This window comes from Physeter macrocephalus, chromosome 2, assembly GCF_002837175.3.
Source record: "Physeter macrocephalus isolate SW-GA chromosome 2, ASM283717v5, whole genome shotgun sequence".
Taxonomy (NCBI): domain Eukaryota; kingdom Metazoa; phylum Chordata; class Mammalia; order Artiodactyla; family Physeteridae; genus Physeter; species Physeter macrocephalus.
The window spans coordinates 86,924,317-86,945,411 of NC_041215.1; the positions used below are offsets into that span (position 1 = coordinate 86,924,317).

Here is a 21,095-nt window from a genome sequence, read left to right on the forward strand (position 1 = left end):
CGCCTGCTCCGCCGGCCGCGGCGGGGGACTGGGGACAGAGAACAGAAGGCGGGGGGCAGGGGGCGGGCCTTTCCACTCCGAGCTCGCCGCGCCGCGCCCCGCCCCGCGCGCCCCCGGCCGGAAGGGGGCGTGGAACGCCGCTGAGGGAGGGGCGCGCTGACGCGCGGCTGCCCGCCAGGCCCCTGGCGCATCAGGCTGAGGCGGGGGCCGAGGGGAGGGCGGGGCGGGGGCCGAGGGGAGGGCGGGGCGGTGAGCCGGGACAGGGGCTGGCCGGCGCTCGGTTCCCAGCCGCGCTCGCTCGAGCCGCTCGCGCTCCCGCGCCGCGCCCGGCCGGCTTCATGTGAAACGCTGGCCCTCCGCCCCCTCCCTCCCCTTCCTTCCCTCCCTTCCTCCCTCCCGTCCCCTCCTCCTCCTCCTCCTCTTCCTCCCCCCGCGCCTGCTCCAGCTCCCCGGGGCCCCCAGCCCGGCCGGGCGCTGACCGCAGGGGCTGGGGTCCCAGCCGCCGCCGTGTCTCTCACAGGCTCTGGTTGGGGTTGCGGAGCCCCCGGTGCAGCCATGGACCGGCCCCTGGTGGCGTCGGCGGAGGCGGAGGAGGAACTGGAGTGGCAAGTGGCGAGTCGCAGGAGGAAGGCCTGGGCCAAGTGCCGCGGCTCCTGGCAGGCGTCGGAGACGGAGGACCTGTCCACAGAAGCGACGACGCAGGACGAGGACGAGGACGACGAGGAGGACCTCTCTGGAGCTAAGCTGCCGGCGGCCGCGGGGAGAGGTCCGTGCGCCCCGTGGGGCAGCGGCGGGCGGGGAGCTCGGGGAAGTTCGGGCGGGCGGGGAAAAGTCTCGTGCGCTTTCGGCGACTGCTGTGAATTCTAGAAGATTGTCCTGGGCTCGAGAGGCCGAGGGGAGAGGGGACACTTCCGACCTTTAAACGTGCGTGCTTGGTAAGGCGTCTCCAGCGTCAACAGAGACACCCCGGTGCTATCATTTCCCTTCACATGGTCTCTAAGCTTAGGCTGCATTTTGCCCCCAGTAGATTTTCCTACCTGGGGGTATCCAGGGTGACCCCGCAGTCGGAGTCTTCCTGGGGTCGGTAACGAGCTGTCCCCTCGCTCTGCCCCGCAGGAAACGTGCCCAACGAGAAGATCGCGATATGGCTCAAGGACTGCCGGTGAGTCCTCGGTTGCGCCGCTCGCGTCCCGGGGGAAGATCAGCGCTGATGGGACGCCTGGGCGGAGTGACTCGGGCCGCCGTCCTTGCGGGTCCCTTGGACCTCGTAAGCCATAAACCGGAAAGTGAGCCGGCGGATAGCTTCCTCCTTTAAGCGATTAGAAATGGAAGTGCTGTGATCGCCGATTATTTGGTGACCATGTTGACTTTACAGTTATTAGGACTTAAGCTCCGGTGCGTGATGTTAGCATCAGAGATCAGAAACCTGAAACAGATAATCATGCCATGTTATTATGCTTGCCCTGTTTTTATTTGAAAGGATTGTCACATTTCACACAGTATTTTGTTTTGCTTTTGTTTTGACATATGTATATCTGGCAGAAGAGTCATTTCCCTTTCACATGTGTTTTAGATGAATGTAATTTACTTAACTACACTAACCGGGCTTTATGTTGGTGCCTTAATTCTGTTTGGAGAGCTGTTAAAACTAGCTAACTACTTTGTTCTAGCTTACTTCTTGGACATGCGTTTGTCAGATGGTCCTGGAATTCACAGAAGGGAAATAGAGCTTTGAAGACATTCAGGCTGCATAAATCTGTTTAATGACATGCTTTGGTAGCTGGTACAGAAATGTTTGATAAAGTACAGAGGAGATTAATCGTATCTTACTACAGTAAAATGTACTTGTTTCATATTTTAATTATTTTTTTCCAACTTATTTGCTACTTATAAAATCTCACATGAAGAATGTTGGCTTTTTAACTTTTGTTAAGGTGTTTGCTTCTGTACATATTTTTTGCCATCTCAGTTTGGGCTTTTCTTACTCTTTTGTCCAAGTACCAGAGTTTGAGAAGTCTTTTCTGGTGGGGAGAGAGAAATGATTCTTATATACGCCAGTTTATTTTTCTTTCCTAAAGACATAAAATATTGGCCATTACTCTGTTGCTATCCTGTTTTGGTGAATTGCCTGGAGGCTTACTGAACACTCTTTATTATAGAACTCTTTAACCTTTATTGAGGATATCATAGACCCTTCTGAGATATGATGAAATATATGGACCTTTTCTCTAAAGCACAAAAAAATGTTTAAGAGCAAGAGAAGAATCATGTTTATTTTATGGTGTATGGGAGTTAAGATTATATAAGAGATATATCAAGTAGACAGTAAATAAGTGCATCTTTTAAGATAAATGCAGTGGGCAAATGTTAACATTCACCAGGACACATGATCTCTGAAAAAAACTTCCAGGAGTTTTGTTGCTAATCTTGATTTATGTAGGCAGATTCTATAGTCTGTTGCAGATTTCCTACATAGGTTTCTTTCTTGTTCCCTACAGCTTCACCTATTCTGTACGAAAGGGACATTTATTTGTACTCTGGAGAGCTAGAACAAAGTCTTTTATTGCTAGCTTTATTATCACAGATTTGACTGCTAGGATATATGCAAGTTTTTTTTTTTTCTATAACAATTTAGGGTCCTTCCCATAGTCAGGCATGTGTTTACTTTGTATATTATGTACAAATGATCTGAAGACAGCATCCCCCCACAACCCCCGTGATAAGTTCTCAAATATTCTTTGTTTTCTTATTACTTTCCATATCCTGAATAAAGATACCATGTTGTTTTTCCTTAAAGGGAATCTTTGTTTTGGTAATCTTTTTTTTTTGGTGGGGGGGGGCTAAGCGGAAACAAGTTGCTTGAATAAGTAGCATCTAAGAAAGGGATAGAATTTTTGATAAGATTTGTAAGAGGGCAATTATAAGAGTGAGAGACTTGTTTTTGAAGGAGAATGCCAGTTATATTCTGCTCATTTGCCATTTTCTGTTGGTGCCCAGGCCAGATGAGACATTTACAGAAGGAGTAATGCATGTTTTATCCTACGAAAGTAACCACCAGGGAAAAGGAATGAATTTTTTGAGGGCATAAAGTATAGTTTTATTAAAATATATGCAAAAACTTAGAGGTTTTATTATCTTTATGGTCATGGTTTATTCTTTTTCATTTCAAAAGCACTAATTTTTAAAGAACTGCCATTGCTTGTATATTTGTTTGTAGAAACTTGTAACGTTTAAGTGGCATTTCAGTAATATTTCTTTGAAACTGATTTTTATGATTGATCCCATTTCTGATGTGAATTTATAACAGGTATAAATTGTTGCTGACGAAAGGCTTATAACACAAAGTAGAACTTTTATAATAAAACAACCTGTTTCTTTCTTAACTTAGTTTTGAGAAAGAAATGAAAAACATTTTGCATTAAAAAGATTTCTAAGTTATCTGTGTTTGAACAACAAGAATGTGAAAGAATTTTAGTAATGGCGAGTTCTTAGGGTTGATTCTCAAGCCAACTTTTTAGTAATTTTCTTTTCAGAGTTAAATGAAGAATATATGTATTTTTTTGGTTTAAAAGCCTAAAATTCCAAACTTCTCCATTGTATCAGAAAAGATAATAGTTGGGGTAAGGGAGGCATTGAGTGGTGCTCTAAAATGCTTGATGGGATTTGAGAAAACTGTTGAGCCTTATTTCTAACTATACTCTGACTTTTTTATTTTATTGAGATAAAGATTTGTTTTCTCTTAATTCTCTTTCCTGTTTCTATGGAAGGGATTGAGGGGAGCAGGCATTTTCTTAAGGCCTGTTGTCATTCTCTTTTGTTTTTCTGTTTTTGTAAAGAAAATACCAATTCATATCATTTGTAATTGCCATTCTTGCTCTTAATTGCTGGCAGATCAGACGTGTGATTAAATCATTCCTGGTGAGCTGACTTGATGATAGGTATTTGCCTAGTAGGATATTACTTATGTAATTCACTTGCATTCCATGTGCGTTTGGGAGGAAAGTTCAACTGTGATTAGAAGCTTGCTTAGCTATAACCCTTTAAAGTGTAAGGCTGTGCAGTGACAGCTTTCCAGACAGCTTTTCAAGACTAAGATTTATATGTTTATGTGGTTTCAGTACCCCTTTGGGAGCCTCACTGGATGAGCAAAGCAGTAGTACACTCAAGGGTAAGAGAAAGTGGCCTTTCTAAATCTGTTCTTTATGAGGGTCCTACTTTATATGTCCTCTGAGTGAAAGAGTGTGTGTGTGTATAAATTATAAAAGTGATGTTCATGTTTATAAAATATGGTGCTTTAAGATAAAAGCCTAAAGGGAGAAACCTTGTCATGAACCATAAAACAGTGATGAGTTTAAACAAATTACCAAACCTTTCCACAATGTGAAACTCGTTTCTTTTTATTGTCCAGTTAGATATTATAAAGACTAATTAAATACAGAAATATGATATGTAAACATAAGGAAAATATATATTGAGTGAATCAGGTCAGCTTTAGTGTAGCATTTCTTTGCTTACGTTAACGGAGATTGCCACACCTGCGCAAGGCAAAATTCTGAAGTTCAAAGTACAACAAGAATGTGCAGGTAGTGGCAAGGCATATGAAAAACATTTATAGTATCAGGAAAATCTAGCTTGAGCTCCTGACTTAATATAAGGGGGTAAAAGGAATGATTGCGCTGGGCTCTGGTTTTCCATGAAACTGTTGGGTAAGATACGTTATCTAACTGAACATCTTAAAGGTTTATTAAGTATAAAATAGCCTGTAGATTGGGGCTTCTAATAACTTTACCTGGCTGCAAATCATGGTTTCCTTTATGATAAAGTGAAAACTTATATTTTTTTCCTGAAATTATATAATCAGAATAATCTGTGAGTACATTCAGGTCTGAAATGCTTTACTATGTCTTATATTTTGCTTGGTCAGTTTGTTTTAATTAAAACAGTGATTTTCTGTGGGGGTCAGGAAGAACAGAGTACCAGGATGAATCTTCTAATGTTTCTTTCAGGTGTGCTTGTGAGAAATGGAGGAAGTTTTGAGGATGATTTGTCCTTGGGAGCTGAAGGTATGTTTGGAAAAACTGTACCTTCATATAGTTTTAAAATTTTTTTTTAAAAAAATAGAGAAAGTCACGTGCTTTCATGTTTATGATCCTCAGAGCTAAATTTAAAGTTCTTGAAAGTGGCTCAGACACGTTTTTACAGAACCTTTTATGTGTTAATAATCTAGTAAGAGCCTATAGAAGCCCTGTAGGAATGGCTCTGGAAAACCATTATGCAATGTCCAAAGGTCTTCCATGGACTTTGAAGCTTACAGGAACTATTTGGGGGCAAACAATGGTCATATAACTGAGGGAAGAATTGTCCCTCAAAAGGAAGGAAACTTAAATATTTATACGTGAGAAAACTAAAGTGAAGCTTATTTTAGTGTGAGGTAGCCTTATGTCAGACTTAACAGCTGCAGCTTGTCTTTCTCTTTGCATTCAAGTGTCTCCTGTCTTTCCCACTTCCTCTTTTTCCAGATTTTTAGAAGATTAAAGGACAAAGACAAAATAGAGTTATGAGAAGTTAATTAGAAAGCATTATGCTGATGTCTGTTCAAGGCTGCATTAGGATTTTAAAAGTGTATTGTGCCACGTTTAAATTTTCACAGATTATATAATCTTCTCCTGTGGATTCATAATAAAGCTTTCCACAATGTAAAATTAAGAATTTTAAAATTGTTTTACTGGTATTTTAAAATTATTGGTAACTGTATAGCTGGGTTATTAATGTGTGCTTTTTTTAAAAAAATTAATTTATTAATTTATTTATTTTTGGCTGCGTTGGGTCCTTGTTGCTGTGCGTGAGCTTTCTCTAGTTGCAGCGAGTAGGGGGCTACTCTTCGTTGTGGTGTGCGGGCTTCTCATCGCAGTGGCTTCTCTTGTTGCGGAGCACGGGCTCTAGGCGTGTGAGCTTCAGTAGTTGTGCACACGGGCTAAGTAGTTGTGGCTCGCGGACTTTAGAGCGCAGGCTCTGTAGTTGTGGCACACGGGCTTAGTTGCTTCACGGCATGTGGTATCTTCCTGGACCAGGGCTCGAACCTGTGTCCCCTACAGTGGCAGGCAGATTCTTAACCACTGTGCCACCAGGGAAGTCCCAATGTATGATTTTTATAAAAAAGAATTAAGGATTTTATTAAATCTTTTTGAATTGTAAGTTGATGAATAGTGAATTTATCCACTGAATTTAATATCCTTGATCTTTTGCAGTTTGAAGTTAATCTGTATAAGATTACTTATTTAGAGCCTTTTAACATTGAAAACTCTAGAATATGTGTATATGTTTTTATATTTCTGTTAATATGCTTTTAAGGAATAAACTCTATAAAATAAACTCAAACTTACTGCTTCCCAATCAGGATAGTTGAACATACTGTTAACACCTTATTAAAATTCATTTTATTGTTATTGTAAATAGCACTTTTGATATCTGCCTTAGTAGTTTCACAATATAGAATTTTTTTAAAAAACTTCATTTTTTTAGAGCAGTTTTGTTCACAGAAAAAGTGAGGGGAAGGTACAGAGATTTTTCACATACTTTCTGCCCCACATGTGCACAGCCTCCCCCATTGTCAACATCTCCCACCAGAATAGTACGTTTGTTACAATTGATGAACCTAGGATGAGGCATCATAGTTACCCAAAGTCCATAGTGTATACTAGGGTTCACTCTTGGTCTTATACATTCTATGGGTTTAGACAAATGTGTAATGACACGTATCCGTCATTATGCTATCATATAGCGTATTTTCACTGCCCTAAAAATCCTCCGTGCTCTGCCTGTTCATCCATAGTGAATGATTTTATTGGAAGCCAGACCCAAAAAGGAAGTCTCAGAGAAGAGTGGAGCTATTATGTTGTTTTACTGAAAATTGTTTCAAGATTATTTTCATTCATTCAGTAAATATTTATTGAAAGCTATGTGTTAGACACCTTTCTGGTTGATAAGAAATTGCCATGACTCTGCAGATCAGAAATGAAAAAAGAAAAAAGTCTGGTGTGCTGAAAAAGATGTGTTTTAAATTAATTTCATTCTTTATGTTTGTCTATAAAATTTAAATGCAGTAAATTTAACTCACTGTAAACAACGTTAACAACATTTATTTGTTTAGAACTTGTAAGTCTAGGATAAACTTGAAAGGCAACTTTTAAAAGAAAACTTATGTTGAAGTGAGTAGGAATTTTCAAAGTAGGTGCATGAAAAATTGGTTGTAACTGGAGTGAATTATCAGCCTTAAAAAAACCACATGTTAGGAATAGATATTGCCACACTTAAGTAATGCTAAATCATGTTTTTGCTTTTGAGGTATTCTTTATTAACAGTTTTTAAATTTAGTAATTAGAAGCACATATACCACGTATCTTCTTACTACTTATTTCAAACTGTTAAATTTAATTGGTTATTTATATATCTTTTTATTTTAAACATTCAGTGGAGGTAGTTTTATGTTGCTAACAAACAAAACCTAAAACACCCTCCAAAAGCTGCTGACTCTGTTCTTATCTAGCTGTATATTACCTTTAATGGTGCAGATTTAATGAGCCAGGACAAGAGTTTGGCATATTAAGCATTTAGCTATAATAATGTGGTTAATTTGTTTTCTTGTTGATTGTATCATAGTAGTTATTGTCCTACTAACAGTTGTGCTTTGCATATATTCTTTTTACCTTTAGCCAACCACCTCCATGAAACTGATGCTCAAATTGAAAACTGGTACGTAGCTGTTTGTTTTTTTCCTTTCTAAAAATGAAGAACAGTTATGGAAATGAAGTTTTATATAATCTAATTTTGTTTATAGTAATAATATCTTGGCCAAAGAGAGAAGACTACAGTTTCATCAGAAGGGGAGAAGTATGAATTCCACTGGATCTGGGAAAAGTAGTGGAACAGTCTCAAGGTAACTTATTGTGAAGTTATACTGCAACTACATTGTGCTGTAGGTGACCTACTCTTATCCCTTTTCAGCCTTGGATTTGGCTTGGTAGTATGACGTCAAAAGGAATCCACAGTGTTTTGTGGATCAGCATAACTGAGAGAAGCGTCTTCTTTTTTTAATTTTTTTAAAATTAAGATTAAATAAAAATTAACAGATATGTTAAAAATGCTGCTGGAGGGCTTCCCTGGTGGCGCAGTGGTTGAGAGTCCGCCTGCCGATGCAGGGGACACGGGTTCGTGCCCTGGTCTGGAAAGATCCCACATGCCGCGGAGCGGCTGGGCCCGTGAGCCATGGCCGCTGAGCCTGCGCGTCCGGAGCCTGTGCTCCGCAGCGGGAGGGGCCACAACAGTGAGAGGCCAGCGTACCGCAAAAAAAAAAAAAAAAAAAAAAAAATGCTGCTGGAATCCATTAATGAGTATTTTGAGTCCTATCAACAGCTTGAAGGAGGAAGTCCATAGTGGAATAATTTCTACTTCCCAAATTCTCCATTCTGCTAGGGTCTTGAGTTACTCTGACATAAGAATCAGAATAAACCTTTATAATTTAAAGCTTGATATTTAAGTGTAGATTTATCTTCATATAAAACTAAAGATCTTTAAGCTATATATTAAAATAAGCAAATACGTGTGCATAATGAACCAGTTTAAACTATTATCCAAATTATTGTTTTGGAATTTGAACATTTTCTCTGAAACAAATTGAAATTTCCTTCTGCTCAAGTTCTATCTCTAACATTCCTATTTTCCCCAGTGAGTCTCAGCTTGGATTATCACTGGTATGAGAGAGAAGGGTTAATAAATGTTCAATTCACAATAGAATTAAGAGCAAGAATTTACCTTTGTGTAACACATACTCTCGTTAGTTTACTCCTCCTACTTCCTGAGTGCAAGTGGTTAGAGAAAAGTTGAAAGTAAGCTCCTCCTTCACTTTTCTGAGATCAGTTGTTACCTATATTGCCTCTTCTAGCACAGCCAAAGATAGCAGAAAAACTCAAGCTCTGCAGAATGTCCCTTGGTACCAAAGTTGTACCAACTTCCTAGTGCATTTTCCCTTTCATTTTTTCCTAATCTGTTTACTCCTTATTCTCCCTTATCTGTCCTCAAATTGTTTAGCTGCTTTACTGGAAATCTCTTTAAAATGACAAAAAAAATAAGGTGAGGAATCAAGAGTTTCTTACTGAGGGTGTTCTTAGGGCTTAGCTCTTTTTCCCAAAGGTAACAGCTTGAGAGAATGGACCCTTTTTAAGGGTTATTTATTGCATTTGGTACCCAACATATAAAGATGCTGAAATAAATAATTAAACAGCAGAAGCTGTAGAAGACTTTTTCACAGGAAAGCAGGAATATGAATTCATTTATAATGTGATATGGACTATTATAAACTTATTTTACATCTTGCTGTTTCTTTGTTTTTTTTTTCTTTTTAGTGTTTCAGAATTGCTGGAACTTTATGAGGAAGATCCTGAAGAAATCCTTTATAATCTTGGATTTGGACGAGATGAACCAGATATTGCTTCTAAAATTCCTTCCAGATTTTTTAATTCATCATCATTTGCCAGAGGAATAGATATTAAAGTATTTTTGAGTGCGCAAATGCAACGGATGGAAGTAGAAAATCCAAATTATGCTTTAACAAGTAAGGTTTTTAAATGTTAGCATATTATTTTTAAAATTATGGCATCTACAGCAAGATGGTCTTGTTTTTAAAGCCTTATTAATTTCTAGGAATAGCAGTGGCAATTTAATTATTGAGGTTAACACAATAGCTGTTTTGCATATTATAAATTTTTATTATTCTATTTATAGAAGTTAATTTACCTATTCCCCCTACCCCCCCACCGCATTCTCCACTTAGTTAAGTGTTACATCCGTAGAATGTAACTTGTAGAACCTTATACTTATCTCCAGATTGCTTTTGTTCCAAAATGAAAGAAGTAGAGGAGGCGCCTTGTTACTATTAGTTGAAGTCAGTCAATTTCAGATGCTTTCATGTAAATCTACAATGGCAAGGCTAATTTGATGATTTTTCAAGTTAAATCTTGCTTATTTTTCTCTGCTGACCAGAAATCCCCAAAATGGGTGGTCCTTGGAATAGCTTTAAGAGATCTATAAATCCAACCTCCCTCCCATTAGGTATAAAATATATACTTACATATACTTCACATTTGGAAGAGTTCAAGACCTAAAAACAGTCACAACTATAGATCAATAGCTAGTCCTTTCTGTTTTATTCAGTGTTGTCATTATGCTTTGTCCTTCCTTTTGATTTTTTAAAATGTAAATTCTGGTGCTTAAGAGTGAAAAATCTTTCTCCCTCTCCACAGTAAATGTAGAGAAGTTTTAAGTGATAGATAAGGGAAAAAATCTGGTTTCATAATCTGTGTGATTTAAGTATTAAGTAGTTCAGTTATTGAAATTCTGAACAGTAGTAATGGTTTAATTAATATATGTGTGTGTATATGTGTGTATATACACATATAAATATAAATATATATAATTCATGTTTTTTTCCTTTTATAGGCCGTTTTCGTCAAATTGAAGTGCTTACTACTGTGGCCAATGCATTTTCTTCTTTATATTCCCAAGTCTCTGGGACTCCCCTGCAGAGAATTGGGAGTCTGTCCTCGGTGACCTCTAACAAGGAGACAGACTCACCTCCACCTTTAACCCGAAGTAACACTGCAAATCGTTTAATGAAAACACTATCAAAACTAAATTTATGTGTTGATAAAACAGAGAAAGGAGAAGGTAGTACTCCTTCCCCAGCAGTTGACAAAGGAAAGTGTCTAAACGTTTCAGTGATGGAAGAAATTGGCAATAAAAATGATCAAAAGTCTCAAAAAATTGTGAAGAAGAAAGATTCATCTTCTATGTTGGCTACAGTTAAAGAAGAAGTATCAGGTAGTTCAGCAGCTGTTATGGAGAATGCTGACATTGATAGACTTTCTGATGAAGCAAACAGTAATTTTAACCAAGAAACTGAAAGTGGACAAAGTAAAGAAACTCAAAGTCATGAGAATAAACTGGGTGAGGAAGCTGGTATTTTAAAAACTCATTTAGATAGTGATTTCAACATGTCCAGCCACAGTGAGCTGGAAAATAGCAGGGAGCTGAAAAATGTCCCTTTGTCCACACCTGAAAAAGAGCTATGTGCACCATTGACGATCCCATCCATAAGAAATATAATGGCACAGCAGAAGGACTCCTTTGAAATGGAAGAGGTAGGTAAAAAATTACTGAGAACTGTTTTAAACAGTGAGTTAGGGAAAAAAGTGCCGAAAAATGTTTTTAAAATGAAAGGTGGTGGATAGATTTATACTAGAAAAAAATCATCCTGATTTTGACTTTCCAGGTTTTTTATGTTTCACAAACCAAGAAGTCCCAGGACTATGTGATGTCAAGATAATGGCCCCTCTAGATCTTCTGTAATCCATTGCTCATACTTGAACTTTAACCCTCTTTTCTCTCTCAATTTAAGATTTTGATTCTCTGAGAAAGCCCTGAGAGAATATATCCAAACTCAGATCAATATTGCATAATAGTTAAAAATACAGGCTTTGAAATCAAACAGGTTTGAGTTCTGTTTGGGCCACTGAATTGCTGTGTGCCTTTGGGCAAGCTTTTCTTAATGTATCTCAGTGGAAGGGTAGGTGTGAAGAAGGCTTTGAGGGTAGGTCTGGGAGCATGAACATGAAGATATTTCCTGAAGGGGAGGATAGGGAATCTCGAGGAAGAAGGTTTGAAAGGCCACTGAAAGGATTTCTGCAACCCCAGAAGACCAGTGTTTGGTTACTTTTTTTTTTAACCTAGTGATATTCTTACTATTTTACATAAATTTCAAATTGGACAAGATAAAAATATTCGTTTTGATGAGGTTCACCTAAAACTGCTTTTGAATAGTCAGAGGATAACTTATATGCATTGGAGCTATATACCTTGGGGCAGGAAATTGAACATTATCAAGCACCTACCTTGTGGCAGTCACTGTACTAGGCCCTTGAAGTACTTTTCTCTCTTCAGTGTGTGAGGCCAGCAGTGCTGGTCTTATTTTACATCTGAGGAAACAGGCACATATGTACTGCTGACGATTTTTGGCTATAAATTATACAATGTGCAATTTTTCTTTTTAAAATTTATTACAGAATAGTTTTAGTAATAGCTCACAGCTGTTTTAGAATCACTCGCCATTGTTTTAGGGAACTAGGAAACAGGATAATTGATTCTGCCCATAAAATGTCCTCTTAGGTGAGTGTGTCTCTCTCACATCAGTTAAGATTTTTCATTTATTGCAAAATTTCAATTGCTGATACAGTTTTTTTGTGGTCTTTGAATGCACTTTTTAATACTTTAATTCTGACTAAAAAGTGAAATAAAAAGGGAGCAAGAGCAGCCCTTTGAAATATTTTACATTTTTTGTAAGCTTATTTCTTATTGTAATGAGTTCAGAAAATGACAACTTTAATTAGAACCTTTTTGTTCCATTTCACTGCTCGATTCTTTTTTTGGCTTTGTTTTGGTCTAAACTTGTCCTAGCATTCATAATTAAAGTGTAACCTCTTGCCTTCCTTTAGGGCCCCTCTTCTGACAATTGGATAGAGTGCAAATACTTGTTAGATACTTGCAGGCCTGATTTGGTGACTCAGATGAGAAGACACTCATATTTTGCTTTTTAATTTCTAGAATTCCTGAATTCTAAGCCAGAGTTGTGTTTTTGTTTTTTAAATTACTGATGCCATACACGAAAGTTCTTTACAACATTTATAAAGTGCTAGATAGATGTACTTTGGCAGCAAGTGAACATTTAATAATAGGCTGGTGTTTTGGGTTTTTTTATCTTTTTTTTTTTTTTGCTCCCTCTGCTGGCAAAAGCAGTTAGTGAAGAAAGTAACAACATTGAAGTGAATATTTTTTTGAAGTACAAAATTATAGGCATTGGTGGTTTAAGGATAATGGAAGATTTTTGTTTTCAAAAAAAGAATATATGGTTAACCATAGCTACATTGTAAATAACGGAATTTTAAGGATAATCCTTATTCTTCAGACATATTTCAAATATGGATAAAAACCTCCTAGAATTGTGTTTTTTAATCCCTTTGGGAACTTTAAAGAAAGCTTGTAGAACAATGGATAAAGAAAGGAAATAATGTGTTTCTTTAATTTCCTCTTCTCCCAAGCTTGTTGAATCATACTGACAAATGAAGAGAACAATCTTATTAAAGCAGACTTTTAGATCCCATTCAAAGTAGGTCATTACTATTTTTCTTTTGCACTCCTTTCCCTTGAGGTTTGATTCCTGTTGGGAACTTTCTTCCTTTTGTAAAAATAGCAAATAAATATAAGCTAGAGCACGCACACGCTGTCAGTAAGCCAGTTTTTAAACAGATTAACTGAATGCCCACTGCTTTGGGTGACTAGGTAGGAGAAAATGTTGCAGATGCGGCTCTGTGCCTGAAGCTGCCTAGTCCCTCTGAAGCAGAAGGTAAGATCTGATAGTCACCAGGAGCAGAGAGAAGAACTATTTAAATGTAAAAAGAGTTAAATAGATGACAAGACTGACCCAGGCCTTGGAGAGTGAAAGTGACTATCTCATGATAAGCAAAAAAGGCCAGACACTATTTTCAATTAAAAGCAGTTTGCCATATAAAAAATATCTTGCCGACTGTTTTGGTGTATCTAAAAGTTGTAAAACCCCACTCTTGAGTTTTCTAATTCTTAGTGACTTGCTTGGATAATTCTTGTGTTCTTCTTGAAATGATTTATTTTGAATAAATATGTCATGGTAACTCTCTAGAGCCGTAAATTAGTAGCATGAATGATTCACAGTTAATCCAGAATGATTTTACTCAGTAAGCAATTGTTCGTCTTTTAGGTGTAAAGGAAAATTTTCTCATGCTTAAACGCTAGAGGAAGGAGAACTTTTATCTGTGTGTTTCTGTAAAGAGGTTGTCCTGTGTCTCTTACTCTATAAACTTATATTTAAATAAATATATTATTGGTGGCATATACAATTTTTTAAGCTACTGAAGTTTTAGTAAATGTTTCTAATCCTGTCTTCACACTGATTGTTGATTTAACTAATATACCTCATTACCTACTTTTAGCCATTAAGTTTCAGGATTCTTTTTATTCTATTTACTGGCCTGAGTTAAAGTAATCCCAAATCAGTCAAATACCTGACAGGTACTTGTTGAGTAGTTCTGTTGGCCTTTCAGAATGAGACTTGAATTTGAGTCTTTGTACAAACCTGCTCCTTTTGATTACACCGTAAAACTTGGTATGGTCCGACTGGTTGATAGGGTCAGACATTGAACAAGAACTCAAGTCATCCCATGCCCAGCCCCCTGCCCCTTTTTGGAAAAAAAATGCTTTCCTTTGAATTTTTTTGAGGTATCATTAAAAATTAGACAGAATTGTAATTGTTGAAGTTCCAGTTTTGGATTTCTGCTGTATAGGTCTCTTTAAACCTTAGAGGAAGGGTGATTTGAGTTAGAACATTCTACAGTGTTGCTGCACTATAAAACATAGTACAATAGTATTGTGCCTAGAAGATATGTCTTAGTCAAGATAAATGTGACAGATGTTGAAAAATCAAACTAGGTATCTGCGTGGTAGCAGGACATTGATTCAAAAAGATACAATCTTTGTTTGATTAAAATATTTTTTAAATGTAGTAACTCAAATGTGTGAATTATTCTAAAGCTGTTTTCCTACAGCTTTAAATCCCAAAACAGAGACCAAGTGATTTTATCATTTTGGTTTACTGGGTTGTTTTGTTTAGGTTTTTTTTGTAACTTTTATTATGAAAAGTTTCAAACTTACCCAGCGTTTAGAGAAAATAGTATAATGAACACCCATTATCCGTCACTCAATTCAGTTCACAATATTTAGCTATAGTTAATTTAATAAAAGACCAACTTGTAGCAAATGACCAGAATTCCACTGAGGATTTGAAACCATGGAATAGGAAAAATCCTGCCACATAAATCTAAGTTCTGTGTTTGCATTATAATTTTCTGTGGTGCACCCCATCTTGAATTTGACGGCTTTCCTCTGCACAACTGTAGCCAATAATGAAACCTAATAAGCTATGAAATTCAACCATTAACACTAGCATTTCTGTCTTCAGCAAGTGACTGATGATTTTGCTGAGTAAGTAGAAGGAAGGATCCTAACTTTAGTAGCTTTATTAGTAAAATAAGATCCTGTCAGCTCATTTTGAAGGGTCCTGCTCTTTTCTTTCAGTTAATTATAGAGTTTGTAGTAGAGGGAGAGGGGGAGTTTTTTGTTTTTTTTTTTTTATTGTCCATGGAGTAGCAGCATCTTGAAGGATAGTATACTGAGGATAGATATTCATGAAAGTCATGTTACCTTGTGACTAATTTTATAAATCTAAACAATAGAATATGTGATAATTCTACATTTAAAAATGAGAGATCATAATCTTTTGCCTAAGCTGAGATTCCTAGAATAAAATTAAAGAGATTTAGATTTCTGTTATACTTTTTTTGGTCTGTTTGATATTTGGTTTACAGAAAACTCTTTGAAGTAAGCTAGGCCTGAATAAAGGCTAATAATAGACCTCCTGTTGACTATAAAAAGAAAATGCATTTTGTTTCTTTGCACACAAAACAATGGTTTTCCTGTTGAACTTATGTCTGCTGCTTTGAAGAATATGATTTTTCAATAGAAACAGATAGTAGAAACCATTTTATATATGATTTATAGGTGATGGTTTTAAATGACCAGTATGCATTCAGTTTGCAAAAGATACATAAACTTGGATTCATGTTCAACTATGTAGAACAAAGATATCACAAATCAGAGCAATTTCTAAATTGGGTAATAATATCTTTAACCTTTGAAGTTTTTTTTCATGTTGGCTATTCCACTTTCACTCCTATGGAATTTTTCTTACTCTAGAATGGAGTCATAGCTCAAAACTGCAAGGGTTCTATCTAAAACCTGTTTGCTATTTGCTCTCCAGCTTGTTCAAGGCTGAAAGCCCAAATGTTTGGTTAGTTTGCCCACTTTACTAGGATGTTATTTATTATTTTAAGTACTAATCATTATAGGGTAGAGTGTGGGGCGTTAGTAGCATACCCCCGCAAATATTTACTCTTAGTATAGGGTTAGTTATGTTAGGATAGATAAAGAGTATTTGGGGAGTGAGTGTGATGAGTAAAGAATCTGGAAATTCCTAAATTATGTAGTTGTTTAGGTAGGGAAAAAAAGACAGCATAAAAGGACAACTTCTGTGGGTTTGGTATCTTTTTGAGCATAATTTTCAGGGAGGATTTATGGCTAAGATCTTTCAACATTTTAGTCCTATCACGAAACCTGCTTTACTACTTACAACTCCCAAGTTATGTCTTAAAAGAATATTTGTGTCAGGACAAAGCAGTCTTCCACATGAGTGGTTTTTGATACCTGAAAATTTGTGGACTTTTATAAGATTTTGCAGTGGGAGCATGATTGCCGTTTTTCAAGCTACAAGACTTGTAATTGCTTTAAGTGTGTGCCAGTGTGCTGCAGTGAGTGTATTAGCATTTCTCCTGGGATTGACCTTACACTTTGAAGTTTAACATTTAGAGAAGAACTTTTAATTTTGGATCTGTTTTTCATTTAATGATAACTTTTTTTAATGAAGTAGTTTACACATGTAGTTATTTTTCGTTGCTAGCTTTAAGCTTGCAGTCCTGTTAACTGAAAAATAGATGGTAAAATTGAGATGTGGGACATTATAACAATTTTGAGATAGGATGCACTTTTTAAATATATAAAGCATTGGTACCTTTTTAGGTTGGTTGTTTAGTAAATGATTATTAAGAGGTGTTCTTCTTTGCCATAGGTTCTTAAGTTTTAACTACTTAAAACTCTTCTTTAGGTTCAAAGTACAGAGGGAGAAGCTCCTCATGTTCCAACCACTTACCAGCTAGGTCTTAACAAGTCAAAAAGAGGTAAGTAAACCAGTACCCACTAGTTCCCGAGCCCATTACTAAAGCGTCTTTGGGAGATTTGGAAAAGGTTTTTTTTTTTTTATCTATCAGTGTTTGTAGTACCTGTAAGTGTAAAAAGAAGATTAAGAACACAGGTGTGCCTGCTTCATTATGGTTTGGTTATAGAATTTTTTGTATCTTCCTGAAGACTTTTGAGCTTCCTGAAGACTTTTGTGCTCAGGCCTTCCTGAAGGCCTACTTTTTACATGGTTGGGATTGAAATGTACACTTGTATTATCCACCTCTGGGTTTTTATTATTTAAATGCGACTCCTAGGTGTAATAAATGAATGTGCCTCTGGCAGAAAACACCAGTCAGTCTCTCAGCAGCAGGTAAAGCTAGTTAAATTCAAACTGTAAATCAAAGGTCAGTGGCTCAGACATTGTTCTTCTCTTGAATTATTAATTATTGACCAAAGAACCTTTGAATCCATTTCTTTCACTTTTAACTTACAACAGAAAAACATGTCTGATCATCTTTAAAGTCACAAAGCTTTTGAGATTTAGAGAAAAAGAGAGGAAGTTAAAATGACCACTGAAGGTAGGAGTGTTTATTTTTAAAACTTTACACATGCCGAACCACCCTTTTTTTTTTAAGCGAAGATTCATATGTATGTTCCTAGAATAGGAAATTACATGTTTGTTCTCTTCTGATCTCTGAAGTGACTTCTTATGAGACAATTTGCATATAATTTTTCTTTTATTGCAGTATGGTACTGAGAAACAAGAGCTCCTCTCTCACTAGGTCATCACAGTTCTGGTCAGACACAAAATGAACTTTCCTGCTTAATTTTCTTCCCTTTGTGAGCCCATAAATTTATGTATGTGTTCCTGAGCTGTAAGGCAGAGTTCACAGCCATCCAGGAATCTTTGCTTTAGATAGGTAGACAAGGGATGCATTGGAAAAAGCAGCTTGCCCTGTGTCAAAAAGAGGATAAAAACAGCATAATTACTTTAAGATCTTTGAAGAGTAAGCTTCCTGTGGTGGGAAAGATGGAATGTGGTTTGTATTCACATCTGGGTTTCTTCCTCTTATCTATGTAGGAGCACTTGTTTCTGGTGGCATAAGTAAAAATGGTAACAATTTTTTTGAATCACATCTTTATAAAGTAACAGTAAAATGGTTTTGTGTGTGTGCATGAGAGAGAGGGAGTGAGAACAGACAGTGTTTTAGTCAGTTTTTGAAAGTAGCCTATCAAATTTTGATAATGTGATATGCAAATATCTTAAATTAATCATAGTGGCAGAATTAGAATCACTGGTATAATATATTCATTTCACAAAGTTAGTAAAAATGCATACAGTGCATGTATAAAAATACTTCACACTTCAGTAATAGTACTTTTGAAGTTACAGTGATCTTAATCTCAAATCCAGTCCTGGGATTTACATACTGAAGAAGAGAGGTTTAGTGACTCAACTCATGTCACAAGCTAACATTCAGTAGGTATATTAAGAGCAGTTCAACATTTTTCTAATTACTGAAGACGTTCAATATTCTCTTTAGCAGAGTATATGGGTGTCCTGTTTACATTTCTCTGCAATGCTGGATAAATAGAATTTCCACATTTTGTTTTGTTCTCACTTTAATGTTTGCTCTAACTTCCTGGTTTTTAATTAGAAATAATGTCTTATCTCTTCAGTTAGGACAGAAGTCTATTTGTTTTTATTTGTACCTTTTTCTTTGGTGAACTGTGTTTTTGTGAAACAAACATCTGACTAAAGAACCTCAGTTGTGATTTATAGTTTACAAAACAGTTTCACCTATGTTCTACTTAGTTTCTGAAGTAACCCTGTAAGGTACAATGATTATCCCATTTTTTGGAGGAGAGAAGTTATTGCTTATGATGATAAAGCCGAAACTTGAACCCAGGCTTCCTTGTTCTTTTCCACTGCCTGACACCTGCTCTGAAGCCTGAGCAGTCTACACTTGACCTGATGTGTGTGAATTCAGGCAGGGCTAACCGTGGAGAGGTGCACTCGGCACAGGCTGTAGTACACCGCGGATAAAACAGATCTTAGCAGAGAGAACCTGAACGGAGCTGGTCAGGGCTTCCTGGGCTCTTTTGCAACTGCCCTTTGCCCAAGCAGATGGGGCAGTTTCACTTCTAAATCCTTTAAGAAACTGTTTAACTCTGTTGTTGCTTTAAGGAGATAGTTATCATTGATTCATTCAGCAAACGTTTTTTATTGTTGGCTTGGCCTAGGTACTTGGGATACAAAGAAGAATAAATAAGGTTCCTGTCTTCAGAACGCTGACAATCTAGTTTTTTTTAAAAAAAAGACATGCAAACACATAATTATGGTGATGACTCCTATGACATGTTAATCATTTTCTCAAATAATAAAATGCATAATCAGTACCTATGGTAACAGCTTATTCCAATTCACTTCCACAATTATTACAATTTGCCTAGATTTATCAAGGATATGGATCAATTCCATATATTTCATTATGCAGTTTTGTTAATTTCAAAACAACATTACAGAATTATTTTAAATTTTTAATGGGAACAAAATTATTCTGTTTCATGTTGCTCCAGATTGAACCTAAGGTTACTATAATATTTTTCAAAGTCAGGCAACCTGTAATTAATTTTGGATTTTATTGAAACATATTATGAAGTACTTTCTGTCATTCAAGTCTTAAATGCATGTGGACTTGGTAAACACACTTTATTTAGCCTGTTGCTTTTTAAGTTCTGTGGAACTTTACTATCTCATGAAGTGTCTGCCTCAGTAAATGTAATAGCTGTAAAGTCTCCCCCACTGTGGTACTTGTAGTGTGGTTGGGCGTGTGATCAGGCCAGCTGTGTTTAGTTGGTCTTTTTAGTTACTTTAAAAAAAATTTTCTGGGTTATACTAACCAGGAATTAGAGTTTTGAGGCCAAAAAATAAACAAGTTTATTGTAAAATTAACAATATTACCTACTAGTTGAACTTATGTGATTGAGTTTCATTCAGTTGTTAAGAAATAATTGTTTCATAACTTACAAATGTTTGCATCATTTGAAACATCAGAGACATGTAAGTACTCTTGTGTACAACTTATTTAATTTGTTGGCCTTAATTGTATTTTTATTTTCTTATTAGGAAGGTAATAGAAGTTTTTACACACTACATTTAAACTTCTGATTTCACCTACTACGTGTCTTCACATATTTACATAATGAAAATGGTTTACTTTGGGACTTTATTTTTATTAGAGCCATTTTTCATTTCAGCCTCTTGTCCTCCAAGGATAAGACATTAATTGGATTTACCAAAATACATTATAATTAGAGGTTAATTAGCAACTGAACACTGAGGATTTCTGATCTGATTCAGTTTTGTTTGAATGCAAGTTACTTCCTGTGCTTTGAAGCCACAATTTTGCATAAGTGATGTATACTTTTCTAAGAAAGAATCACTGTTGTGTATCATATATCTTTTGGGAATCATGTATCTGTAATACTGTACTCATTGAAGTCCTATTTAGCAGTTTTGTATAACTAAATTTCTTTTGGTAGACCAACTATTACGTACTGCAAGTCAGCACTCTGATAGCAGTGGTTTTGCTGAAGATTCAACAGACTGCCTCTCCCTTAATCATCTTCAGGTAAAATTTCCTATTGTAGTAGGCACTGTGTTTAACTTCTGTATATTTAGGTGGTTTTTCACTGGCTGTTTATTTCAAGACCATCTGTGTAATCTTTATTTTTCAAATGACAAAAAGACTAAAATTCTAGGATGCAGATGTTTGACTGCAAATTTTAGGGTTCACTAATTCTTCATTTCTCTCTGAGAAACAAGAAAAAAAGCTTCTCCTTTATTTTTGCACCACCAGTAAACAAAGTATTTTAATCCTTAACCTATTCTGTTATTTTAAAAAATTTTTTACCGTCATTGTATTTCCGTATTTTACAATAATTATTTAATAACTAACTAAAACTGTGGATCCATAGCTTGCTGAATATTATCTGACTGTTATGCTATAGTGTGTTAGATAACCCAGAAAATAGGCATATCTTTATCCCCAACGAGCTTATAGTTTATGTGTGCAGTACACAGAATGTACATGAAAAGTGTTTAAAACATCTGTAAGGAAATTTTAAAGAAAATTGGAATAAGAGAAAAAGAGAACCTA

The 21,095-nt window shown here is 36.6% G+C and overlaps 1 protein-coding gene across 4 annotated transcripts in view; it reads left to right on the forward strand.

Moving 5' to 3' along the window:
• The first annotated feature begins 288 nt into the window (after nucleotides 1-288).
• ITPRID2 (ITPR interacting domain containing 2) overlaps nucleotides 289-21,095 on the forward strand; it is a 37,780-nt gene continuing 16,973 nt past the window's right edge. For 3 of the 4 annotated variants that reach the window (XM_007123376.4, XM_007123372.4, XM_007123375.4), the window contains exons 1-10: nucleotides 289-766; nucleotides 1,117-1,162; nucleotides 4,119-4,168; nucleotides 5,007-5,063; nucleotides 7,713-7,752; nucleotides 7,838-7,936; nucleotides 9,402-9,610; nucleotides 10,495-11,195; nucleotides 16,859-16,931; nucleotides 20,479-20,567. In XM_007123376.4, the coding sequence (XP_007123438.1) occupies nucleotides 556-766; nucleotides 1,117-1,162; nucleotides 4,119-4,168; nucleotides 5,007-5,063; nucleotides 7,713-7,752; nucleotides 7,838-7,936; nucleotides 9,402-9,610; nucleotides 10,495-11,195; nucleotides 16,859-16,931; nucleotides 20,479-20,567 (1,575 nt within the window). In that variant the 5' untranslated portion in view covers nucleotides 289-555. The remainder of the gene's footprint in view (nucleotides 767-1,116; nucleotides 1,163-4,118; nucleotides 4,169-5,006; nucleotides 5,064-7,712; nucleotides 7,753-7,837; nucleotides 7,937-9,401; nucleotides 9,611-10,494; nucleotides 11,196-16,858; nucleotides 16,932-20,478; nucleotides 20,568-21,095) is intronic. The other variant, XM_007123374.4, reaches the window with a different exon arrangement.